Source organism: Scyliorhinus canicula, chromosome 5, assembly GCF_902713615.1.
Source record: "Scyliorhinus canicula chromosome 5, sScyCan1.1, whole genome shotgun sequence".
Lineage (NCBI taxonomy): Eukaryota > Metazoa > Chordata > Chondrichthyes > Carcharhiniformes > Scyliorhinidae > Scyliorhinus > Scyliorhinus canicula.
Window position 1 is genome coordinate 32,288,576 of NC_052150.1, and position 25,653 is coordinate 32,314,228.

General features: G+C 44.2%; 1 protein-coding gene across 5 annotated transcripts in view; it reads left to right on the forward strand.

Annotated features, from left to right (window-relative positions):
- march6 (membrane-associated ring finger (C3HC4) 6) overlaps window positions 1–25,653 on the forward strand; it is a 116,100-nt gene that overhangs the window by 87,798 nt on the left and 2,649 nt on the right. For 3 of the 5 annotated variants that reach the window (XM_038796866.1, XM_038796867.1, XM_038796870.1), the window contains 10 exons: window positions 1,961–2,119; window positions 2,647–2,747; window positions 6,292–6,429; window positions 13,564–13,768; window positions 15,205–15,274; window positions 16,040–16,221; window positions 18,321–18,455; window positions 20,656–20,745; window positions 22,740–22,872; window positions 23,889–24,024. In XM_038796866.1, the coding sequence (XP_038652794.1) occupies window positions 1,961–2,119; window positions 2,647–2,747; window positions 6,292–6,429; window positions 13,564–13,768; window positions 15,205–15,274; window positions 16,040–16,221; window positions 18,321–18,455; window positions 20,656–20,745; window positions 22,740–22,872; window positions 23,889–24,024 (1,349 nt within the window). The remainder of the gene's footprint in view (window positions 1–1,960; window positions 2,120–2,646; window positions 2,748–6,291; window positions 6,430–13,563; window positions 13,769–15,204; window positions 15,275–16,039; window positions 16,222–18,320; window positions 18,456–20,655; window positions 20,746–22,739; window positions 22,873–23,888; window positions 24,025–25,653) is intronic. The other 2 variants (XM_038796868.1, XM_038796869.1) reach the window with 1 other exon arrangement.

Sequence of the window (25,653 nt, forward strand, 5' to 3'; positions counted from 1 at the left end):
ATTCCTTCCCAGTAAGGAAAGAGGCATTGCTGGACCTGGTTTTGAGCAATGAAGTGGGTCAAGTATCAGTGGGACGTTTTGGGAACTGCGATCATATTATAAGTTTGGCCATGCAAAACGGAAAGAGCAATGTAGAGTAAAAATATTTGATTGGAAGAGGTTTGAGAACAGGTCTGGGTAAATTGGAATCCAAAATTGGTGAACAAACATTTAACTGAACAATGCGCGTGGCCTTTACAGAGGTGATGGTTCAGGTACACCATAGATACGTTACACAGGAGGGAAAGGTAGGGCAACCTAAACCAGACCTTTCTGGATGATAAGAGATGGAGAAATTGGATAAGGGAGGGAGGTGTATAACACATGTCTGGTTGATAACACCAGAGAGAGCCAGGCTGAATATTGAGAATTAAGGAACAAAAGCAGAAAATACTGGACAATCACAGCAGGTCTGATAATATCTCTGGAGAGACGACGGAGCTCACGTTTCGGATCTGGGTGGCTCTTTGTCAAAGCTAGATTCGAAACGTTCACTCCGTTCTCTGACCACAGCTGCTGTCAGACCTGCTGAGACTGTCCAGCATTTTCTATTTTTGTTTCAAATTCCAGCATCCACATTAATTTCTTTTATCATAGAAAATTTCAGATCTGTCTAGTTTGCATAATTCTGTTGCATGCTCCCAGCACCTGCACTCCACCTCATCAAAATGGTATCTAGTGCAGCCCATACTGGAATGGTTCCAGAGATGAGAGACTTAAGTTAATTTGATACATTAGAGAAGCTTGGGTTGTTCTCCTTGCAGCAGAGAAGGTAGAGTGGAGATTTGGTTGAGGCGTTCAGAATCATGAGCGGTTTGGACACAGAGAGAAACTGCCCCGTTGGTGAAGGAATTTCTTCCGGACGACACTGATTTAAGGTGATTGGTAAAACAACCAAAGACGATGTGAGGGGAAAGTATTTTGAACAACAGGTAGTTTTGACCCGATTGCGAGAATGGAGGAGCAGGTTCAATCCCGGCTTTCAAAAGGAAATTGGGTAAGTAGATTGAAGGAAACAAATTGCAAGGGGGGGAAAGTGATGCGGAAAGTGGGGGCAGAGGGAGCGGTAAGTAGGACTAGCTAGGTTTCTCTTGCAGACAGCTGATGTGAGCTCTAAAGGAATCCTGTGCCGTAACCATTCAATGAGCATCAAAATCTTCATATTTTCACGTTACTTATTTAAGGACGCATTCACACTTCCATTATATAATTGATGCAAAGCATTTTGCTTCCGTGCTGCAGTGTGAGTGTGAATGAAGTCCAGAGTCAGCTAGGAGGAAGAAGTATTTTCTTTTGCTTAAGTCTGTTCGTTACTTGATGGCCAGCTTATACCAAAGTGAAGCACATTTACACTTAATTCCAGTTGCGGAGTCCTTGATGATCTTTCACGTGATCCTCAGATTATTCTGAAGGTTGTCTCTTGGGAGTATTTTCTGGCCAGTTATGACAACATACTATTTAATGGTCAGCAGGCTGTCTAGTTTACTGTTTTCTATAAATCACATATAACCGATCTGAAAAACAATCTTTATACTCTTGTGGTTTGCTGATATCTTTAAAGAAATTTAAACATCGTCCTTGCATTGCTTCTAGGGATTCCTTAGGTTATGTGCGTGAATGTTTTGCGATGGAATGTTCCAGAACAAGTAATCATTTGCATTAATATTTGCTCTCTAATATATTCTTTTAAAATGTCATGCTTAATACAATTTGACCCTTAACTCTGGTAGAATTGACTTGGATAATCCAGAGTGAATTAGAATTCAGAAGTTTATCACGTTCTGGACTGGAGAAACCCGATCAGCCACAATGCTAGCATAACATTTAAAAAAAATTGTCTGTTTCTTGCTTAAAAATTCAGTTATTTTGCTTTCTAATGCTTCTATCTTGTCTCTTGTGCTGCTTTTATTGATGTTCCTAGGATCTGTTCAGGTCAGTGTTTAATGTTGTTTCGTTTCAGGTCTTGAGACCCGGTGTCTTATGGTTTTTAAGAAATCTGAATGATCCAGATTTTAATCCAGTTCAGGAGATGATTCATCTACCTATTTATAGGCATTTCAGACGCTTTATATTGTCTGTGGTAAGTACCGTGTCGATGTGTGATTGTTCTTGAAATTAAAGTTGCTTATTAAAAGGGGAGAATTGAACTGAAGTATGCTGAACAGGAAATGGTGGGCTGTGTGCATTATGTGGGCAGAGTTACTGGGTGAAGTGGGATGGCCGGTTTAGAGCTCAGGCAAAACTTCTGATTGGAAACCTTGATTTTGGCCATATTCAAGAGCAGGATATGGTTTGGGCAGGCATACTTGGTGAGTGGGGTGGGTGAACTTTCTGAATGTTGACCATTTTAATATGTTTATTACTTTTAGGAGTACATGAATGGGTAAATGGAGATAGATCGAAGGATCAGAGAAGAATCATTCCATTGGTTGCCTTTCGTGGCAGTCGATGATAAGCGAGAGTAATGGGAAAGCTTATTAATTGTTTGGGAAAGACAACTTGAGGGTGGACCTTTTAAGCAAATGAAAATTATTTAAACAATCCCTGCAAACTTTACTTCATTTGTCATGTATAATTTGGTGAAGTTTCTTGTCTTTATCTTTTCAGATTGTATTTGGGTCTATTGTCCTCCTTATGCTTTGGTTACCAATTCGTATTATTAAGACTCTACTCCCTGATTTCCTACCATACAATGTGATGCTTTACAGGTAATATCTTGTCTCATGGACACTTGAAGTCATTATAGCTTGTAACCTGGTGGCACACCTCACTGATATAGCACTGTGACAGTAGTGAGATGTGGATTCCCATTCAGTTAAATTATTAGGAAAAACAAGAGGCTAAGACCGTTGCTCATGTTTCGTAGAAACCATTTGCGGTTTGACTGAGGCCTGCAAAATGCTTCTTTTGCTGCTTCATTGCCTCTCCTCCTCCACCCAAACCCAAGAATGTATGTGCCTTGAAGGGAAACAGATAGATGGGAAGAAATTAAAATAATTTTTGGATAAAGTATAATTCCTATTAAAATTTTCTATAACTAAAATCTGAGTTTTGATGTTGAGGAATAGGACTTAGCCTGTCAATCCTTTTACATGCCCAAGACATTGTTATTTTGTATTAATATGTGGGAAGTTATTATCACCTGTGAAAATGAGACCGTCAAGGCTTGACAAGTTTTCCTTGTTTTTTTTTATATAAATTTAGATTACCCAATAATTTTTTCCAATTAAGGGGCAATTTAGCGTGGCCAATCAACCTACTCTGCACATTTTTGGGTTGTGGGGGCGAAACCCACGCAGACACGGGGAGAATGTGCAAACTCCACACGGACAGTGACCCAGAGCCGGGATCGAACCTGGGACCTCAGCGCTGTGAGGCGGTTGTGCTAACCACTAGGCCACTGTGCTGCCCAAGTTTTCCTTGTTAAACTCCTAATTCTTTAGATCCTGAGAAATATTTTATATTCTAAAATGTATGAAACTTGCATTCATTTTGCCATTTTTCATGACCTTGAGACATCTCATAGTGCTTTACAGCCAGTGAAGTACTTTTGTGATGTAAGAAATATGACACTTAATCTGCACTGTTACTTTGAACCAACAGCAATATGATAATGAATGAATAGATAGTTTTAATGATGTTCGTTGAGAAGTACGTATTGGCCAAGACACACAAGCCCCTGCTATTCACAGTGCCATGGGATCTTCTTACATTCACCTAGATACTACACTGGACTTTAGTTTAACATCTTGTTCAAAGACCTCTAAAGTGATTTATACTTCAGCAAATCATGGACTAGTGCAGTGCGGCATAGTATATCCAGCTAAGTTGAGGGTGACCTACAAATCCAAGGACTTTATTTTGGGATGGCGGAAGCAGCGGAGGTGGTTGTGAAGGCAGAAGGACTGGCAGAATTGAGAAATGGTCGTGTACCGATGTAGCCTCATGTAGCTTTAGTTTTTCACTGTGTGTTGGTGTATGTACTAAATGAGTCAACGCTGTATATATTTGGACAAGGGAAGGGATGGGACTTTCATTTGCAATGATGGTTCTTTGGGGCTTGGGTGTGTATGTGGGGGTTGTGTGCTAAAGGGGATTACTTGGCTTTCCTGGGACCGGGCAAGGGGGAAGGAGACCCAGGCGGGGGTCTCCACGCTGGCCGGTTTAAGCCGGCCAGTGAACGGGAGCGAGGTGGGGGGAGGGGATGCGGCCATCGGAGCCTGGTAAAACAGGTTCCGGTGAGTCAAGCCAGGGTGAAAAGTTGGGGGGAGGAACAGAGATTGGGGGGAGGAGTTTACAAGAGGAAGTAGAGGGGAGGAGTCTGGGTGAGGGGTTGTCTACAATTCATGGGTGTCATTTACTGTACTCTTTTGGGGATTGGATGGCATTGAATGTTAGGGGGAGGGGTTGGGGGATGGACTCTATATGTCAATGATGACCATAGGCGATTCCTTTTTCTTTTTTCCTTTGTTTTTTTCTTTTTCTGAACTTGGGATTATTTTATTTGATGCTTATATTGTCAGGTGGGCCGCTGTTTGGGACGGTGGGAGGACGGGATCGCTGTTGTTGATAAGGGGGTTGACATTGTATTTGTTACCTTTTTACTGTTTATTGGTGGGGTGTAAACTCTGAAGAAAATGTGAAAATGGAGAATAAAAATATTTTTTAAAAAAAACAAATCATGGACTACACTTTGTCTGAGAGTGGGTTAGTGATCTCCTACCCAGCTATTGGCAGTAGCGACCTTGGGTAGCTGCTTGGAGGCATGCTAGACAAGATTTTCCTTCCAGATTTCTTTACCTGGCATCTGCTAGCCGCCATTCCATTGTGCTGCTATAGATCCGTTAAATCTGCATATCTTGGACAATGCAATCTTGAGATTCGCATTGAATGCAATATAAAGCACAGTTTGGGGGCAGCAGAGTAGCATGGTGGTTAGCATAAATGCTTCACAGCTCCAGGGTCCCAGGTTCGATTCCCGGCTGGGTCACTGTCTGTGTGGAGTCTGCACGTCCTCCCCCTGTGTGCGTGGGTTTCCTCCGGGTGCTCCGGTTTCCTCCCACAGTCCAAAGATGTGCGGGTTAGGTGGATTGGCCATGCTAAATTGCCCGTAGTGTCCTAATAAAAGTAAGGTTAAGGGGGGGTTGTTGGGTTACGGGTATAGGGTGGATACGTGGGTTTGAGTAGGGTGATCATGGCTCGGCACAACATTGAGGGCCGAAGGGCCTGTTCTATGCTGTACTGTTCTATGTTCTATGAAGGAGCTTTCAAACCTTTCTTGAAAGGTTAACGGGGGTAGGTAGGAGTTTACAGTCACATCAGCCAAGATCTTATTAAATGGTAGAGCAGACTTGGAAGGGCCAAGTGGCCCTAACTGAAGATGTTTGTATATTTTAAATACTTCATTTTAAAAATAATTCTTAAATCTGCTGTTCTGCATACTCACTAGTTGTTAAATATTGATAGCATTTACATTGGCATGTTATGAAATCTGTTTGTAATTATCTATTTTTGTAAATTTAGAGTACCCAATTACTTTCTTCCAATTAAGGGGCAATTTAGCGTGGCCAATCCACCTGCACTGCACATCTTTTGGGTTGGGGGGGTGAGACCCACACGGACACTGAGAGAATGTGCAAAAAAAATCTTTTTGCAATTTAATTGCTTTTTTATGCACCTTCCCATTTAATGGTGGTGGGTTTTTGTTGCCCAGACGCTGAAGTGCGATTTTTAGCAGGCACTAGAAAAAACTGAACCAGAATGCAGAGCAGACTTACACACCATGTGAGTTTTCCTCTTTACTGTTTCACTCTCTGACCCAGTGAGCTTCAGCCTGTTCTGAGTTGGCCAGTTTAGCTAGAGATACTACAACTTGGGCCCAGGGTTGATGGAAATAGTTTTGTGTTGCTCCTCCTTATTTGTTAATGAATAGCATTCATGGACACTGAATTGGACTCACCTGTGGTGATTGCTATGGTTGGAGCAGCCTATCAGTACTTTTACCAGTCTGGATTCAAATATGAAGAATTGCCCTGTTGCAGATGATAAAAGCCTCCTGGTTTTCAGGGAAAGGTCCTGCAGCTTGAGCCCCCATTCTCAAGAGAAGGGAAAATGCCAAATGAAAAAATGGCAGTTCTTGGATATAAAGCTGATCAGAAAAGAATTCTACGTTTTTTATATGCTCTATGTTCCAATACTGTTAAACAGCATATATCAACAGTTTTTGAGTTTTCTTTTTTGGTTTCTCTGTAGTGATGCTCCAGTCAGTGAGCTCTCTCTGGAGCTTCTGCTCCTGCAGGTTGTATTGCCAGCCTTACTGGAGCAGGGACACACCCGGCAATGGTTGAAGGGCCTGGTCCGAGCTTGGACTGTCACAGCTGGGTATTTGCTGTAAGTAATTCTTCCATCTTTTGTTTGAAGATTAGCAAAGAACTGAACCTAGATATCTGTCCCGCTATGAAAAGATACATGCAGGCACAAATTTGTGTGCTTTGGAACATACACTGTCAGTTGTAGGGAATTATTTACCATAAGCTATTTTTAAGATTTAGAAATTTACTCTCCTAGTGATACCAAATCTAACATCTCAATCTTAGAAAACTGAAGGAAGCTTGTTGTCCTCTTAGAGACATTAGGTTAAATAGATTTGGTCTACATGACCTGTGCATAATGGCTGTATTTGGTGATCTGTGAAATAACGGTGCTCGCTGCTATTCTATAGCTGATTACTTTGAATGAGTGATCGCTGGCACAGATTTCCCCTTTCACAGCATCAGTTTGAATCTGGGCCCAGTTAAAGAGATTCCTTGGCGCCTTGTACCACCAAGCAGGTTAAGCAGCTAATAACGTTAAAGTATTCATGCACTCAGCAAACCATGTTCCTTCACTTTTAATTTGAAATATTACAGATAGTGGAATAAATTATTGGGACGTACATATGACGATATGGTAGAAGTTAATACATTTCTGAAGGGTATTTTTAAAATGTGGAATTTCTTACCATATTGGAAAAACTTGACATTTAACAAGTATAAAATTACTCTTTCGGGGCTGGTGAGGCTGTTTAGAAGTAATTATGAACTTCGTACGCTGTCAAAAACCCAGTTACACCTCAACTCAACAAGGTTTAACTTTTGAAGATTTTCACAGCAAGGCAAAAATTGTAAGCGTGGAAATGTTTAAGCAGAGTGGCACTCCGACAACTGCCGTTTTGTGGATTATCTTTTTTTTTTTTAAATAATTTTTATTGAATTTTTCAAAATACAAACATTTTAACCCCCCCTACATTTACATTTAAATTATAACAAAACAAAGTCAAACCCCCCTACTTAACAAGAAAAAGAAAAAAAATCCCCCCCCCCCCCCCGCCGGCGAACCGACAGTCAGACCAACTTATCATTTCTAGCAGCGTCCTCGGGCAGGCCTTGCCCGTGCCACCGCCGCTACCGTACTTCCTTCGTCGTTGTCCCCCCTCCCCCCCCCCCCCCTCCCGCCCTCCCCTCCCCTCCCGGGTTGCTGCTGTCATGGCCTCAGTTTCTATCTCTGATCCAAAAGGTCTAGGAAGGGTTGCCATCGCCTGGAAAACCCCTGCACCGACCCTCTCAGGGCGAATTTGATCCTTTCCAATTGGATGAAGTTTGCCATGTCGTTTAACCAGGTGTTAACACTCGGAGGCCTTTCGTCCCTCCACTGAATCAGGATCCTCCTCCGAGCCACCAAGGACGCAAAGGCTAATATTCCAGCCTCCCTCGCCTCCTGTACCCCCGGTTCCACCCCAACCCCGAAGATCGCAAGTCCCCATCCTGGCTTGACCCTGGACCCCACCACTCTCGACACCGTCCCTGCCACCCCCTTCCAGAACTCCTCCAGTGCCGGACATGCCCAAAACATATGTGCATGATTCGCAGGGCTTCCCGAACATCTAATACACCTGTCTTCACCCCCGAAAAACCGACTCATCCTTGTCCCCGTCATGTGGGCTCTATGCAGTACCTTAAATTGAATGAGACTTAGTCTCGCACATGACGACGACGAGTTGACCCTCTCCAGGGCGTCTGCCCATGTCCCGTCCTCTATCTGTTCCCCCAGCTCTAACTCCCACTTATCTTTCAGCTCCTCTACTGGTACCTCCTCCACCTCCTGCATAATCTTATAGATGTCCGAGATCTTCCCCTCCCCGACCCAGACCCCTGATAGCACCCTATCACTCACCCCCCTGTCGGGGAGCGCGGGGAACCCCGCTACCTGTCGTCTGGCAAATGCCTTCACTTGGAGGTACCTGAACGTGTTCCCCGGGGGGAGCCCAAATTTCTCCTCCAGCTCTCCCAGGCTCGCAAACCTCCCCTCTATAAACAAGTCCCTCAGTTGTCTAATACCCGCCCTCTGCCAGCTCTGGAATCCCCCTCCTGTGTTTCCCGGCGCAAATCTGTGGTTCCCTCTTAGTGGTGCCCCTATCAGACCTCCCACTTCCCCCCTGTGTCGCCTCCACTGCCCCCAGATCTTGAGGGTGGCCGCCACCACCGGGCTCGTGGTATACCTCGTGGGAGGGAGCGGCCATGGTGCCGTTACCAGTGCCCCTAAGCTTATGTTGCCGCAGGACGCCCTCTCCATGCGCTTCCAGGCTGCCCCCTCCCCTTCCATCATCCACTTTCGTACCATCGATGTATTTGCCGCCCAGTAATATCCTGAAAGGTTGGGTAACGCCAGCCCTCCACTATCCCTACTCCGCTCCAAAAAGACCCTTCTAACTCTCGGGGTGCCATGTGCCCACACATACCCCATGATACTACTCGTTACCTTCTTGAAAAAGGCCCTGGGGAGGAAGATGGGCAGACACTGGAACAAAAACAAGAACCTCGGGAGGACCGTCATTTTAACTGACTGCACCCTCCCTGCCAGCGACAGCGGCACCATGTCCCACCTCTTAAACTCCTCCTCCATCTGCTCCACCAGTCTGGAAAAGTTCAACTTGTGTAGGGTCCCCCAGTTCTTTGCCACCTGCACCCCCAAATACCTAAAACTTTTAACTGCTCTTTTGAAGGGGAGCCTCCCAATTCCCTCCCCTTGGTCTCCCGGGTGTATTACAAAGACCTCACTTTTCCCCAGATTTAATTTATATCCCGAAAAGTCCCCGAACTCCGCTAGTATCCCCATTACCTCCGGCATTCCCCCCTCCGGGTCTGCCACATACAACAACAAATCATCCGCATAGAGCGAGACCCGATGTTCCTCCCCTCCCCTTGTCAGTCCTCTCCACCCCCCTGAACCCCTCAGTGCCATCGCCAACGGCTCAATCGCTAATGCAAAGAGTAAGGGAGATAGGGGACATCCCTGCCTAGTACCTCGATGGAGCCCAAAATATTCTGACCTCCTCCCGTTTGTTACCACACTTGCCATCGGAGCTGAATAGAGCAGTTTTACCCACTTGATAAATCCCTCCCCAAACCCAAACCTTTCCAACGTCTCCCACAAGTATTCCCACTCCACCCTGTCAAATGCCTTCTCCGCGTCCAGCGCTACCACTATCTCCGCCTCCCCTTCCACTGCTGGCATCATAATCACATTTAACAATCTCCGGACATTTGTGTTAAGTTGGCGTCCCTTCACGAACCCCGTCTGGTCTTCATGGACTACCCCTGGCACACAGTCCTCTATCCTGGTTGCCAGGACCTTTGCTAACAGCTTGGCATCTACATTTAAGAGGGAGATAGGCCTGTAGGACCCGCACTGGACCGGGTCCTTGTCCCGCTTCAAAATCAAGGAGATCAGGGCCTGCGACATTGTTGGAGGCAGAACCCCCCCCTCGCGCGCCTCATTGAAGGCTCGCACCAGCACTGAACCCACCAAGTCCACAAATTTCCTGTAAAACTCCACCGGGAACCCATCCGGCCCCGGCGCCTTCCCCGCCTGCATCTGGCCTATCCCTTTAATTAGCTCCTGCAGCTCTATCGGCGCCCCCAACCCTTCCACCAGCTCCTCCTGTACCTTTGGGAACCCCAATTTGTCGAGAAAGTTCTTCATTCCCCCTCTCCTCTTCGGCGGTTCAGACCTATACAATTCCCTATAGAAGTCCCTAAAGACCCTATTCACCTCTTGCCCCTTCTGCACTACATCCCCACCCCTCTCTCTCACTCCCCCAATCTCTCTGGCTGCATCTCGCTTACGAAGCTGGTGTGCCAGCATCCTGCTCGCCTTTTCCCCGTACTCATACGCCGCACCCTGCGCCCTTCTCCACTGCATTTCCGCCTTCCTAGTGGTCAGTAGGTCGAACCTGGCCTGCAAGCTACGCCGCTCCCTTAATAGCCCCTCCTCTGGCGCCGCCGCATATTTCCTATCTACTTCTAGGAGCTCCCCCACCAGCCTCTCCCTTTCCTGCCTCTCCTTCCTCTCTCTGTGTGCCCTTATGGAGATCAGCTCTCCTCTAATCACTGCTTTCAAGGCCTCCCAGACCGTCCCCACCTGCACCTCACCTGTGTCATTCGTACCCAGATAGTTCTCAATGCCCGTTCTCACCCTTCTGCACACCTCTTCGTCCGCCAACAGCCCTACATCCAGGCGCCACAACGGGCGTTGGTCCCGCGCCTCCCCCATGTCCACGTCCACCCAATGTGGTGCATGGTCCGATATCGCAATGGCCGAGTACTCCGTGTCCTGCACTCTCGGTATCAGCCCCCTGTTCAATACGAAAAAATCGATCCTAGAGTACACTCTGTGGACGTGGGAGAAAAAAGAATACTCCCTCGCCCTAGGCCTACCAAATCTCCATGGGTCTACCCCTCCCATCTGCTCCATGAACCCCCTTAACACCTCTGCCGCTGCCGGCCTCCTATTCGTCCTGGAACTCGATCTATCCAGCCCAGGGTCTAACACCGTATTAAAGTCCCCTCCCATGATCAGGCCCCCTGCCTCCAGTCCCGGGATGAGGCCCAGCAGGCGCCTCATAAAACCCGCGTCGTCCCAGTTTGGGGCATACACATTTACCAGTACCACACTCTCTCCCTGCAGCCTACCCCTCACCATCACGTACCTGCCCTCCTTGTCTGCCACCACCTCTGCCGCCACAAACGACACTCTCTTTCCCACCAAAATCGCCACCCCCCGGTTCTTGATATCCAAGCCTGAGTGGAACACCTGTCCCACCCACCCCCTTCTCAGGCGGACCTGATCTGCTACCCTCAAATGAGTCTCCTGCAGCATTGCTACATCCGCCTTCAGTCCCTTCAGGTGTGAGAAGACCCTTGATCTTTTGACCGGCCCATTCAGCCCCCTTACGTTCCACGTGATCAATCGGGTCGCAGAGCTACCCGTCCCTACTCCCTGTCGATTAGCCATGTCTTGTCCCTTGCTCGCCCCGGGTCATCCCTTCTTTTCTGACCCGCTTCCCATAGCGATGGCCCCCCCCCCCCCCCCCCCCCCCCCCCCCCCCGCCCCGGCTCTCCCCTTCTCGTCCCTGGTCTTTCTAGCAGCAACCCGGTGTCCCCCCCCCCCTTCCCCCCCCCCCCCCCCCCCCCCCCCCCCCCCCCCCCCCTGGCTAGGACCCCTCCTAGCCGCGATGTACCCCACATCGTACTCCCGAGAGTCAGCTGGTCTCCGCTGACCCGGCTGCTCCTGCCACATTCCGACTCCTCCCGGTTCACCCCATCTGCGCCCGTGGAAGATCCCCTTAAAACCCCCGAGAAAGACCCGCATAATCAACCCGCTCCCCCCCGTCCCGTCTCCCCAACTTAACGATATAAATACAAATACCCAATGGCAGCTAAATACATAAATACTTAACTACATACTTAAATAACAAAATAATTAACTAACTATCAACTAACAGTGTGCCCAACCATCACCCTCCATCAAACAGTATAAATAACCGCAGATAACCATAACCCGAAAAGAAAAAAAAGGAACAAAAAACCCCCCCAAGCACCCAAAGAAAAAGGGTAAGAGGGGTAAATAACTAAGGGAAATTGGAAACGGGAAAAAACACCCCATAAGAAGCCAACGACCCACAATAGAGATTTCAACAGTACAAATATACAGAAACACCCAACAACTCGAAACCTTCAAAATATTCAGAAAAGTCAACCGTTCGAGAAAAAACACCCCAAACACTCCACGAAACTGTTACCCAGTTCCGACCTGGCCTGAAAAAGAAAAGGGCCACTTGCACAATCAAGAGTCCCCCGGCGGCTACGACCGCCGGTGCTCCCAGGTTTTAGTTCGTGTCCAACTTTTCCTCTTGTACAAAGGTCCAGGCCTCCTCTGGGGACTCGAAATAATGATGTTGGTCCTTGTAGGTGACCCACAAGCGCGCCGGTTGCAACATTCCAAATTTGATCTTTTTCGCGTGTAGCACCGCCTTTGTCCGGTTGTACCGGGCCCGCCGCTTTGCCACCTCCGCACTCCAGTCCTGGTACACCCTTACCGTCGAGTTCTGCCACTTGCTGCTTTTCTCCCTTTTAGCCCACCTCAGGACTTTCTCTCGATCACTTAGCCGCTGGAACCACACCAGCACCGCCCTCGGGGGCTCGTTTGCCCTAGGCCTCCTGGCCATGACCCGGTATGCCTCTTCCAATTCCAGGGGCGCCGGACCGGCCCCTTCCCCCATCAGGGAGCTCAACATCTCCGCCACATATCCCGGGAGATCCGACCCCTCCAGGCCTTCTTCCAGGCCCAGGATCCTCAAATTTTTCCTCCTCATCCGAGTGTCCAGCTCCTCGAAGCGGCTCTGCCACTTCATGTGGAGTGCCTCGTGCACCTCCACCTTTGCCCCGATGACTGTGGCCTCCTCCTCCCTCGCGGCCATCTCCTGCTGCAGATCTTTAATCGACGCCTCTTGGATCGCCTGGGCTCCCACCAACCTGGTGGCCGTCGCGTTCATGGACTCTAAGAGTTCCACTTTCATCTCCGTGAAAAAACGGAGGAGAGCGGCCTGCTGCTCCTCCGCCCATTTCTTCCACTCCTCCGGTGCACCGCCGGCCGCCATTTTGATTTTCTTCCCCCGCTTTTTTTGGGGAGCTGCTGCCGTTTTTCTTGCCGCTCCACTCCGGGTACCGACCATAAAATCGGTCTAGTTCTCCTCAGGGGACCTTCCCCCACCGGGATTCGTTTTTTCAGCGCCGTTGGGGCCCTCCAATTGGCCCAAAAACACCTTTGTTGCAGGAGCTTCCAAATGTGCGGCTTAGCTAGTCATAGCCGCAACCGGAAGTCTTTTGTGGATTATCTTGACCATAGAATCACTGACAGCAACTTCTGGACTTCTGCATTTAACTGCACGTGCAGATTTCAAAAGTTGTTCTCCATTTCAGTGGAGCAGTAGCACCCATATTTTTTGATCTCGACCATCTTACTGTAGAAGTTCTAAACATTCTTTGTTATCACTAATAGTTGAACACCTTTCAAAAGTGAATTCATCAGAAAGATTGCTGCCATTACATTAAGTGCTGAGTAAATCAGTCCACTGGAAAACAGTTTACATAAAATTCTGTTGATTTCTCATTGTTTAACTTGCATGCATTTTCTTCACGCCGACAGGGACCTCCATTCATATTTGCTTGGAGACCAGGAAGAAAACGAGAACAATGCCAACCAACAGGCAAACAATAACCAGCAGGCTCGTAACAACAATGCCATTCCTGTAGTAGGAGAAGGACTTCATGCAGCCCACCAGGCCATACTGCAACAGGGCGGCCCTGTGGGCTTTCAACCTTATCGGAAACCATTACAATTTCCTCTTAGGGTAGGTAACTTTTTCAATTTTCATTGCTGGTTTATTTTTCAATTACAATTGAAACGCTTTACAAACACAAACATCGTGTAAGTTCTTTTGTGTATTCGATTGTGCAAAATCATAATATTAAGGACATATTCCCCTATTTAAAAAAAGGATAGATAGGTAGTGCTGCTCAAATCTCACCTTATCTGCTTGCAAGATTACTGGAGTAGCACTTTATTTGGAGACATTCTATATACAGTGTCTGTCCAAAGTCTGCCTCTTGCTTTAAAGAATTAAAACAGAATGTAAAGAGGCGACTAAATACCACTAATTGCTTTTATCATTAGAATTATGTGGGCATTCACTTGATGATTTCCTCTATATTAAGTACGATAAAGTCAAAATTCGATTAGTAAAGAATTGCTGTTTGGAGTGAGGTGTGCACAGAATGGGGGAAATCCTCAAACCTTAGAATTTAAAACACCCAAAACCACTTAACTTTCAAAAGTAAAAGCAAAGCAAAATATTATGGGTGCTGTAAATCTGAAATAAAACCAACCAAAGCTGGAAAAAGCTCAGCAGGTCCGCTGAGAGAGGAACAGAGGGGAGAGAGAAACAGGGTTAATGCTTTGAGTCCAATATAACTTCTTCTGAAGAGTATTTGACTCGCAACATTAACACGTTCATGTTTTCCTACAGTTTTTTTGTCTTAGTTCAAGGTTCAGTTTGCCAGGCCAAGCCTTGTCCACAAAACTGACTTTGCCCTCTGGTCAATATTGCACAAATTCCACTGATCAGAGAGAGGTGTCTGCAATTTTCTTGTGTGCACTGGCACTATCAGGATTTAATTTTCTAATAAACTGACCAGCGGATGTAATGGAAGTGGCAAATAGTTCAATGTAGCTTTTTAAAGTTATTTTCACTGATTTCAAATCCAGTTGACCAGGTAGATTGCTAGACACTGGTTTAAAAAATGCTTGCATTTTGTGATTAAAGTCAAATTTCAATTGAATTAATAAAACTGAACCAGCTTACACACGCAAACACACCAATGAATGCTTCTCAATGGAAAAGGAAAAAAAATTCTTCTATTTCATTGCTTGAATCTGCTGTTACATGGAATATTTTGCATTTGTCATGTGATTACGCAAATAGTTTTTATTGGAAACTTGAAAGGTAACAACTGGCGCATTTTCCCAATTGTGCCCAAAGCAGAAATGCGCGCACCAATAACTCAATTGTGATTTATGTTTCATGGCAGTAAACTATCACTCAAAACTGACCCTGCCCTCCACTATTAAAGTTGCAACGTCACATACACTCTGATCACAATAGTTTGCTTTCAGATATACTGTATCCCATTAAAGTACTTTGCAAGTTACGCTCTTTGACTTGGAACGAAAGGGTGAAATTAGCTTCAGCATGTATTTCAATGACTCAAAGTTCTTTATTTCAACCAGATTCTGCTGTTGGTCATTTTCATGTGTGTGACGTTGTTGATCGCCAGTCTCATCTGTCTCACCTTACCAGGTACGTGAACACCTAATGGCACTTTTATTAACTCCCCTTAGAAGATTACCTGCATTTTATCATGTACACCTCAGCTTTTTTCCGAATGTGAATTCTTTCCTGATTATCTTTAAAACACTATATACATGGATGTATCTAATATATAAACTTTTGGTGGGTATGTATGTGTTAAGAGTTGTGAGGGTCAGGGAACAATAAATAACCATCATATATGATAGTTATTGGGCTAGAACATTGGTGGAGCTGAAATCACAGTTAGATTGCCACACCATCCCTTTTTACTTGAAATGCATTAATGGGTGCGATCGCAGTATCTTAGTGCAGGTAAAGGTCATTTACACATTCTCGAATGGCCATTGTCTAGCTCGGTTGTCTGCAGACGAAGCATCTGTGGCAAACCACCACCTCGAGGACCTCCTGTGTCATGTCTGACTGTGTGTCTGTTTAGTTGAAACTATCTTGATGTTTAAAAGTTCAATATGAGCAGCAGCAGTGACTTCAATCAGATCCTCTTATTCGTAGCTCCATCACCATACCTCCATGAGACAAACGTTTCGCACAGGGCGCTTTCACAAAGCTTACATTCATTAATGTGAAAAGATTAAAAACCTGGTTGCATGACCAAAGTGATTAATACAATTTAAATTATGCATTGGCTTACAGAACTGGAGTGTAGATTTTTTTTGATAAAGAGCTCATTTTTGACCATGCATTCATGTTACATTTTTCATTCAAGCTGCCACAACCTCTTATTTTGTATCCAAGTTTCAGCAGGGCGTTGGCTTATGTCATTTTGGACTGGGAGTGCCAAAATCCATGAGCTGTATACAGCTGCCTGTGGATTATATATCTGCTGGTTGACTATCCGAGCAATTACGGTTTTGGCAGCATGGATGCCACAAGGGCGAGACGTTATTTTTCAGAAGCTAAGGGAATGGTCCATGATGGTGAGTCATTTCAGTTGCTGAATTTAATTCTTTAATTTATTAAGTACATATTCAGGCGACATTTAGGACGGTGGAATAAGAACTACTGCTGTAATTCATTAAGTACCATTGGCGTGTAGCTTGGAAATCTTTTTAAGGTAATATCTCTTTAAAAGTTCATCATCATTGTTTACACAATTAATCTTTTTTTCATGGTATTGTATTTTAATGTCCTTTGATGTTTTGCAGCCTTTTTGTAAGTGCCAGGTGAATATTCATTACTGCAGTCACAGATGTGAGTTGTGATGGGGGGGAAGGGGCACATAGACTGAACATATTTTAATAAAATGATTTCAAGAGCTGGTCAGAGGAGGTGAATTCTGTGGTGAGTATCTCACCACCTGATATCCCAAAAGAGACCCACCATCTACAAGACACAAGACGACAGCATTTTAATGGAATGCTCTACACTTGTGGCTAAGAGTAGCCCACACCTGGGCACCCCATCTACCACCTTAAACACTCCCTCCCTCCACCGATGCACAGAGGCTGCAAGAGGTGCCATCTACATGATGCACTGCAGCAACTCACCAAAGCTCCTTCAACAGCACCTCATTATAACCTATTATCTCTGCTGCCAAGGACAGGGGCAACAGGCATGTGGAAACACCACTAGCTCCTAGTAATAGATCATCTCAACTTGGAAATAATCTGCCATTGTTTCATTGTAGCTGGGTCAAAATCCTATAACTCCCTCCCCAACAGTATTATGGGTGTACCACATGGACTGCAGCAGTTCAAGAAGGCGGGTCACTACTACCTCAAGGGCGACTGGCGATGGACAATACCTGTTGACCTTGCTAGCAGCATCCACATTCCATCAACAAAATTAAACAGCGAGTTGCTGTTGCTCATAGTGCAAGACAGTTGTAGTGATATTTTTCCTGAAAAGCAAAAATTTTTTTTAGAATTTCCTCACTTTGCAGCCATTGTGAGATTTCTGTATTGTTCACACGGTCTTGTATTGTGCATTTGTATATGCTGTAGTAGGTTTTATCAAGTGAGACGAAGATCCTGTGCAATGCATGGAGTAAAGAAAATTTCTGTCACAGTGAATCTCTGTTTTTTTGGAAGGAATTTTATATTTTGTGCATGTCCTTATCTGTGAATGATATGTATTGTGGTTGCATGATACAAAACAATAGTGGAAAAATTGATAGCAAGGTATGAATAAGTTTTATAATTTTTAAAAGTATGTAATGCCTGGTCTGCAAGTAGATAATCTTGTAATGGCAGTAGAACTGAGCCACCTTTACATGATCTCAGTATGTAACTTTGCAGTTGTTCATGCTGTGATCTACAGTTCCTCGAGGAATGAAATGTGCACCACAGTTGAAGTTATCGGACAATCTGGAATACATTTCACGGTGTAAAAAGTGCTGCAGTGTTCAACTTGAGATATATCAGTGCATCCTATTGTACAATTGTTGTAAGAAAGGATCTTAAGGTAGTAGAACTGATTTTTAACAGAAGTTATTTTCCAACCAGTTGAATAGTTGCTTCAGCCAACCAGATTCGCCCCATTAGTACTCAAAATTGCTCCCATTTCACAAGAAGTGAGTGATGCTGTGACAGTATTTATTGCCCATCCTTGGTGCCTGTGACAGAGGTGGTAGAATTCCTGGAACCTCTGCAGCCCTTATAGGAATGGTGTTTGGTAGTGATTCCCAAAATGTTGACCCAGTGTTCATTAAGAAACGTAGATAGAAGTTGGCATGATTTGTCCATTGAGGCGATCATCTTGGTTTATGTTAAATCCCTCTCTAACGTATCAATGTGACATTTTAGTCTTGATTGTCTTTGCCAAGAAGTATCCAGCACACCTATTTTGGGATGAAGAGGCAGAAAATCTGATGATTTTCACGATGACATCTTCCAAATGAAAATATGTTGCTGTGTGCGTATGCAAGCAAAATAATGACCCAATACTTAGTACAGAGAGCATTACTTTTAATTAAACCTGCCACATCTACTGACCTATTGATTTTTAATATCTACAGCTGGCAATTTAAGAATATAACTGAATATGCCTGAATTGTTTTGCTTTCTTTTCTCCACAGATAGTGAAAACATTGGTAGTGGCCTTGCTGCTGGCTGGAATGGTTCCTCTTCTTTTAGGACTTCTGTTTGAATTAGTTATTGTAGCTCCATTAAGGGTACCTCTGGATCAGACACCACTCTTTTACCCATGGCAGGTATGTGACTAGCTTTTAACGTTTCAACATGTTACCTACATAGAATAGCTTGTATACCTCACCAAATACATTCCAAAGGAACTATGGAAATAAATCAAATTGTCATCCTTAAAACTGACATCAAATTATCTCTTCATTAGAGAAGTAAGATTTGAAAACCAGGGTGGAAGTCTTGTTTCCATTACTTATAAATACTTTGGATTTTCACAAAAGCAAAGCAATCTTGTTGCGATTCTGTGGTCATTCATCTTGTGGCTTTATTTGGGAATTTGGCTGTGTGCAAGGACCTAGAAAGTGACTCTCTCAATTTCCTACAACAGTGGAAATTTCAAAAATACGTAATTTGTTATAGAATGCTTTGGAAGGTTGAGGTTGTAAGTGATGCTATTAAATCTAAGTTTTAATTCACTATTGGAAAGTTATGGCAAGAACGTCCCACCATGTTTGATACTTTTTTTAAATTTAGAGTATCCAATTCATTTTTCCAATTAAGGGGCAATTTAGCGTGGCCAATCCACCTAGCCTGCACATCTTTGGGTTGTGGGCACGAAACCCAAGCAAACAAGGGGCGTATGTGCAAACTCCACACGGACACTGACCCAGAGCCAGGATCGAACCTGGGACCGTGGTGCTGTGAGGCAGCAGTGCTAACCACTGGAACACCGTGCTGCCCTTGTTTGATGATACTTGAGGGAAATCTGTTAGTGTTACCCCTAATAATAATCTTAATGATAATCTTTATTGTCACAAGTAGACTTGCATTAACACCGCAATGAAGCAACTGTGAAAAGCCCCTAGTCGCCATATTTCAGCGCTTGTTTGGGGACACGGAGGGGGAATTCAGAATGTCCAATTCACCTAACAAACATGTCTTTCGAGACTTGTGTGAGGAAACCGGAGCACCCGGAGGAAACCTGCGCAAACACTGGGAGAACGTGCAGACTCCACACAGATAGTGACCCAAGCCTGGGACCCTGGAGCTGTGAAGCCATGGTGCTAACCACTGCTACCATGCTGCCCCATATATTAGTAACTCCATTAAATGAATAGTGCTTGGAATTTTTAGTGATGCTGGATGTATAGTTTTAAATTTTTCAGGACTGTCGTTCAAGTCTCGCACATGTAATCCAACTCTAGACCAAGAGAAAGAAGAATTCCTTGAACCATTATTTACGATAAAAAAACACATGTATATGCTGCTGTACATCCTCGCAATGCTCCAGAATGGGGCATAGCCTTCAGATCCGAGAGCACTTTGCAACCAATGGATTACCTTGGCCAATTGACGTAGACAAATGAATTATCTAGCTTTCCATTATCCAGCAGTGTTTCAGGAAACATGCAGTAACGTTTCAGTTCATCTGTCTCTAATGGGTGTTTGAGGAAAGAATGGAAAGGAACACTGGGCAAGCTGTTTTTCTGGGAAATTCCATGGTGCTTTCATATTCAATCAAACAGCCAGCAGGAGTCTCCATTTCATGTCTCATCTGAACGATTTGCACCTATAACAAGGCAGCATTCCCTCAGTATTATACTGGGAAGTCTCGACTGCTGCAATTTAAGCCAAGCTAAAATATTTGAGAATCTTTTCTAGTACAAAATTTTCTAATGTTGCATCAGCAGCTAAATGGTGAATTTGCATCAGTCAGCTCTGGTTCATAACCCAAACCCCTGCCAACACTCCTTGTGAGTTACTGTTACATTAGTAACTAGTCATCTTTTAGGTGATAAGTGGCATAGGAGGACAGTGTGTCGCAACAGAGCCCTGTACAGTCCTTATGTAATTTGCACATGCATACTTTCTGATACAGGGATTGGGTAACAATCACAAACTCTGGCTGATTAAACCTTTATATATTATAAATCTTCCCTCTGCAGCCTAGGGGCACCAAAGCAAATTATTTCTCTTGGCGAGCTAACTCAGCACGGAGTTGGGTCAAACCTTGGTCCTGTACTAGGTAAACAACACTTCTTTAGGTAAATTCATATAGCCATTTTAGTTATTTGCATTCAGAGATGGCTTCAGTTGATTATGCCTCTTGGTTACTACCTTCAGGGGAACTTCTCCAGTATGGGTTATGCTCAAGTTTTGAAGATTAATCCCATTTGGAAAAAATAGATTGTGAGAGGATTAGCCATTGCATTTAAGTACATAACCTCCTCCTGTCCAAGTTTTCGATGATGTTTCTATTTTTGATAGGACTGGGCCCTCGGTGTTCTCCATGCCAAAATAATAGCTGCTATAACACTGATGGGGCCGCAGTGGTGGTTGAAAACTGTTATCGAACAGGTAAAAATCTCCTAAAAGTATTATGTGTAGAGGAAATAATATGCTATGTTCATATCAATGTTAAATTATTTTCCAAATCAACAATTGATTACATCTACAATTGCAGCTAAGCTACTGACACTGATCTGAATGCATGCATTGGAAGTGGTAAAGTAAGTTCAAAGAGGAACATTTGATAAAAGGAAAAACAATTTTGCAGTGTTATTATTTGGCACTGAAGGAGTTTTGTTTAATTCTTTGTTTAACGTTTTTAGCAATGTTTGTAATTTAGCTTAATATATTAAGATGTAGATCATCATTGCCGTGACAAGGAATGCATGCTGTTTTATTACACAGTTTATATATTTGTGCACATGTTTTGTTATTGGGTACTCGCCATGCCTTCCTTTAATTTCACTACATCATATGCAGACCCTTTCTGGGTGGGTATCCAGGAAAAATAGACTCCCAAATTGTTTCACTTCATAAACAGCAACATAATGTCGCCATAGTCCCAGATGACCCATAAGTTACTTTCCCTTTTAAGGGGGAGAGCTGACAGGTGGCGATTTGTTAATGCAATTGTCGCCACAATCCCAGAGGACCATCGGCTGCTCTCCCCTATGAAAGCTGACTGATGGTGATTATAACCTGAGGGTCACCACGCCTCCGGTGAGGGGCAAGGTTGAGAAGGTTATTCATGAATAACCTCAGCCGGTATGGGAATTGAACACATGCTGCTGGCGTCACTTCCACATCACAAACCTGCCTTCCAGCCAAATGAGCTAACTGACAGCAACGGACAGGTCTGCAGTTTGAGTATGTCCTGATTTTTTTTTTCTGCTTGACATCACCACCCCCTTGATCAGCTGAGATTGGGAAATCAATTGTTGCCAATTAATTACCTCTGAACCACTGCATACCATGTCCTGCGCTGATCTATTTTCATGCTTTCATCTCCAGTAAATGCATAGAAACATACATAGAAAATAGAAGCAGGAGAAGGCCTTCAGCCCTTCGAGCCCACTCCACCATTCATTATGATCATGGCTGATCATCAAGTTCAATACCCTGAGCAGCACGGTGGTGCAGTGGTTAGCATTGCTGCCTGGTGCTAAGGTCCCAGGCTTGATCCCAGCTCTGGATCACTAACCGTGTGGAGTTTGCATATTCTCCCCGCGTTTGCGTGAGTTTCGCCCCCACAACCTAAAGATGTGCAAGCTTGGTGGATTGGCCATGCTAAATTGCCCCTTAATTGGAAAAAATGAATTGGGTACTCTAAATTTATTTTAAAAATAAGTTCAATATCCTGATCCTATACCTCTTGATCCCTTTAGCCCCAAGAGCTATATCTAATTCGTTCTTGAAATTACACGTTTTCTCCTCAACTACTTTTTATGGTAACAAATTCCATAAATTCACCACTCTCTGGGTGAAGAAATTTCTCCTCACCTCAATCCTAAAACATTTACTTTTTATCCTCAGATTATGACCCCTAGTTCTGGACTCCCTCGCCATCAGGACCATCTTTCTGAATTTACCCTGTCTAATCCTTGTTATTTGTTTGAATTTTAGAAGTTTCTGAGATTCCCTTTCACTTTTCTAAACTCCAATGAATGTAATCCTAACCGACCTCGTCTCTCCCCATATGACAGTCCCACCATCCCAGGAATCAGCCTGGTAAACCTTCACTGCACTGTCTCCTTCCTCAGATAAGGACACCAAAACTGCCCACTCTATTCCCAGGTGTAGCCTCACTAATGCCGTATACTATTGTAGTAAAATATCCCTATTCCTATGCTCTTGTTATGAAGGCCAACATACTATTTGCTTTCTTTACTGCCTGCTGTACCTGCGCGCGACTGATGCATGAGGACACAAAGGTGTCGCTGAGTATCCACCTCTCAATTTACACTCATTCAAATTACATGCCTAACTGGTTTCTTTAAAAATGCAGTCCTGCTTGTGTATGAATTTATACATCTGCATAAACTGTCCAAATTATTTTTTTTTAGGTTTATGCAAATGGAATTCGAAACATTGATTTGCATTTTATAATTTGCAAACTAGCGGCACCAGTTATTGCGGTGCTGCTGTTATCACTCTGCCTGCCATACGTCATAGCTGCTGGCATTGTACCCCTACTGGGTAGGTACTAAATCATCTGAGAGATTACTTATTTCAACAGAATAATGGTGTGACCGTTTGGCGCAATGTTTTTGAGAACCTATTCTGACAGAATGGTTTCTGGCTGTCTGAACCTTTCTCTGCATTTAAACACTGAACTTCAAAAATAATGTAGGTTGGGGCCCTAAATGCAATTCCTCCAGCTCGTAACAGATTATATTAGGAATTGTATTAAGGAGCGATGCCACCTGTCTTGGTTGCATTTGTTGGATGGGGCAGCAGGGTAGCATGGTGGTTAGCATAAATGCTTCACAGCTCCAGGGTCCCAGGTTCGATTCCCGGCTGGGTCACTGTCTGTGTGGAGTCTGCACGTCCTCCCCCTGTGTGCGTGGGTTTCCTCCGGGTGCTCCGGTTTCCTCCCACAGTCCAAAGATGTGCGGGTTAGGTGGATTGGCCATGCTAAATTGCCCGTAGTGTCCTAATAAAAGTAAGGTTAAGGGGGGGATGGGGGGGGGGGTTGTTGGGTTACGGGTATAGGGTGGATACGTGGGTTTGAGTAGGGTGATCATGGCTCGGCACAACATTGAGGGCCGAAGGGCCTGTTCTGTGCTGTACTGTTCTATTCTATATCTAAATCTATACGGGAGTAGAAATTGTAATAGTTGAAGCCATCTCCTGATAGGGCAGTATAACTGTTGTCCCTTTTTATCTAAACATTTATAGCCTTATGAAAAGTTCATAAAATAATTTTGGTGGCTCAGTAGGCTTAACTGTTCAAGTTTACATGGAATGTTCTAATCATTTAATCTCATCACTAAAACTTCCAGTTTCTGTTTCAAAAGAATGTTGAAAGAACTGAGTTAACACATGATTGAAATGTCTGGGTAAAGAAACTATTGTTTCAAACTTATCCTCGTCATTTGGCATCATAGATGCAAGACTAAATCTAAGTTTACTTCCAACTTGCTTGTGTGTGCAACATATTCATTGTAAAGTTTGATATCTGTTGGCCCTTGTTCTCCATTGCTAAAATACAGGAGTAACTACTGAGATGCAGAATCTAGTCCAGCGTCGAATTTATCCATTGCTTCTTATGGTGGTAATATTGATGGGAGTCCTGTCCTTCCAAATCCGGCAGTTCAAGCGCCTCTATGAGCATATTAAAAATGACAAGTAGGTATTTTACTGGGAAATTCAACATGTGCCAGAGAGTAAAAATGGCAAAATATTTTGATGCTTTTTTTCATCCTGTCTCTCAATCGAATCAGAGATCCACATGTCGGTTAATGGATTCCTGAGATGGAATTACAAATGTTAGCCCACTAATTAAATTTTAATGATAAAACTAAACCAAAGTGGCAGTCACCTGATTGTTGAGATTCAATTATAGGCTTTATCCATTTATAACTTGTTTTTGGTGATGAACGTTTTCTTAGGGTAGGAGGGTGATTTCAGACCTCGGGTTATTATCCCTTTTGTGTCGCACTGCACGTAAGGGAGCTGTGCTCAGGGTTATCAGCCATGGTGGGCAGCAGAACCAGCAAAGTTTCAGTGGTGATGGCAGAAGAGCCAAAACCTCGAGGGGCAGCAGCTACGTACAGACAGACTATCCTTTGGAAAAAATACGTGTTTCCGTTAAGCCTGCAAGAGAAAGACAGCTGGAAACCATCTCGTGTATTCTTTTCCCCAGCCATATTACACATTTGCAAATGGGAGGCTCTTGAGAGCAACGCAGGAGGGAAGCGCAGAATTATGTGATGTGGAGAAATGTGCAAAGGACCTGCCCTTGAGCAGATCACCACTACTAAAATATATTTGTGCAGTGCTCAATACTGTTGACTGAGGATTTGCACCCCATTATTATCATTGCTGGTTTGTTGGAAACTGATATGGATGAGGGACTCGTGTTTGATTCCTGGCTTTGGTCACAATCTGTGCAGAGTATGCACATTCTCCCCGTGTCTGCATGGGTTTCCTCCGAGTGCTCCGGTTTCCTCCCACAAGTCCCAAAATACGTGCTTATTAACATTCTGAATTCTCCCTCCATGTACCTGAACAGGCACCGGAGTGTAGTGACTAGGGGGTTTTCACAGTAACTTCATTACAATGTTAATGTAAGCCTACTTGTGACACTGATAAAGATTATTATTATTATAAAGGTATTTATTATAAATTAAAGATTGGTCCATATTTCTGGAATGGTTCTGTTATTGACGGCAATCACAATTAGTGCTAATATCTCATTTGCACATTGAGTAGATGTACCTTAATTTGCTTTTATCTTGTATTAGTAAGAAGCACAAAAGTTTTTTTTTAAACCAGAACTAGAAGGCTATTTTAAAATCTGCATATATAGCAGTTTTCATAGAATCATAGAATAACTATCGTGCAGAAGGAGGCCGTTTGGTCCAACTAGTTGGCACCAAACCTCTGAAAGAGCACCCCACTCAAGCCCACTCCCCCACCCTACCCCTGTAGCCCTATAGCCCAATGAACCTTTGGGCACTGAGGGGAGATTTAGCATGGCCAACCCACCTAACTTGCACATCTTTGGACTAGGGAGGAAACCAAAACATGGGGAGAACGTTGTGCAAACAGATGTGCAAACTCCACACATTCAGAATCAAACTCCGGTCCCTGTCACTGAGGCAACCGTGCTGACCATTGAGCCGTCTTTTTATAAGGTCCCTTTACTTTTATAAAGTAAAGCAGTAGTCTGGATTTCTGACTTGCTGATAATGACATGGATGGCTGACATAGTAATGAATTATGTGATTAAATATTTTAACCACAATATCTTCA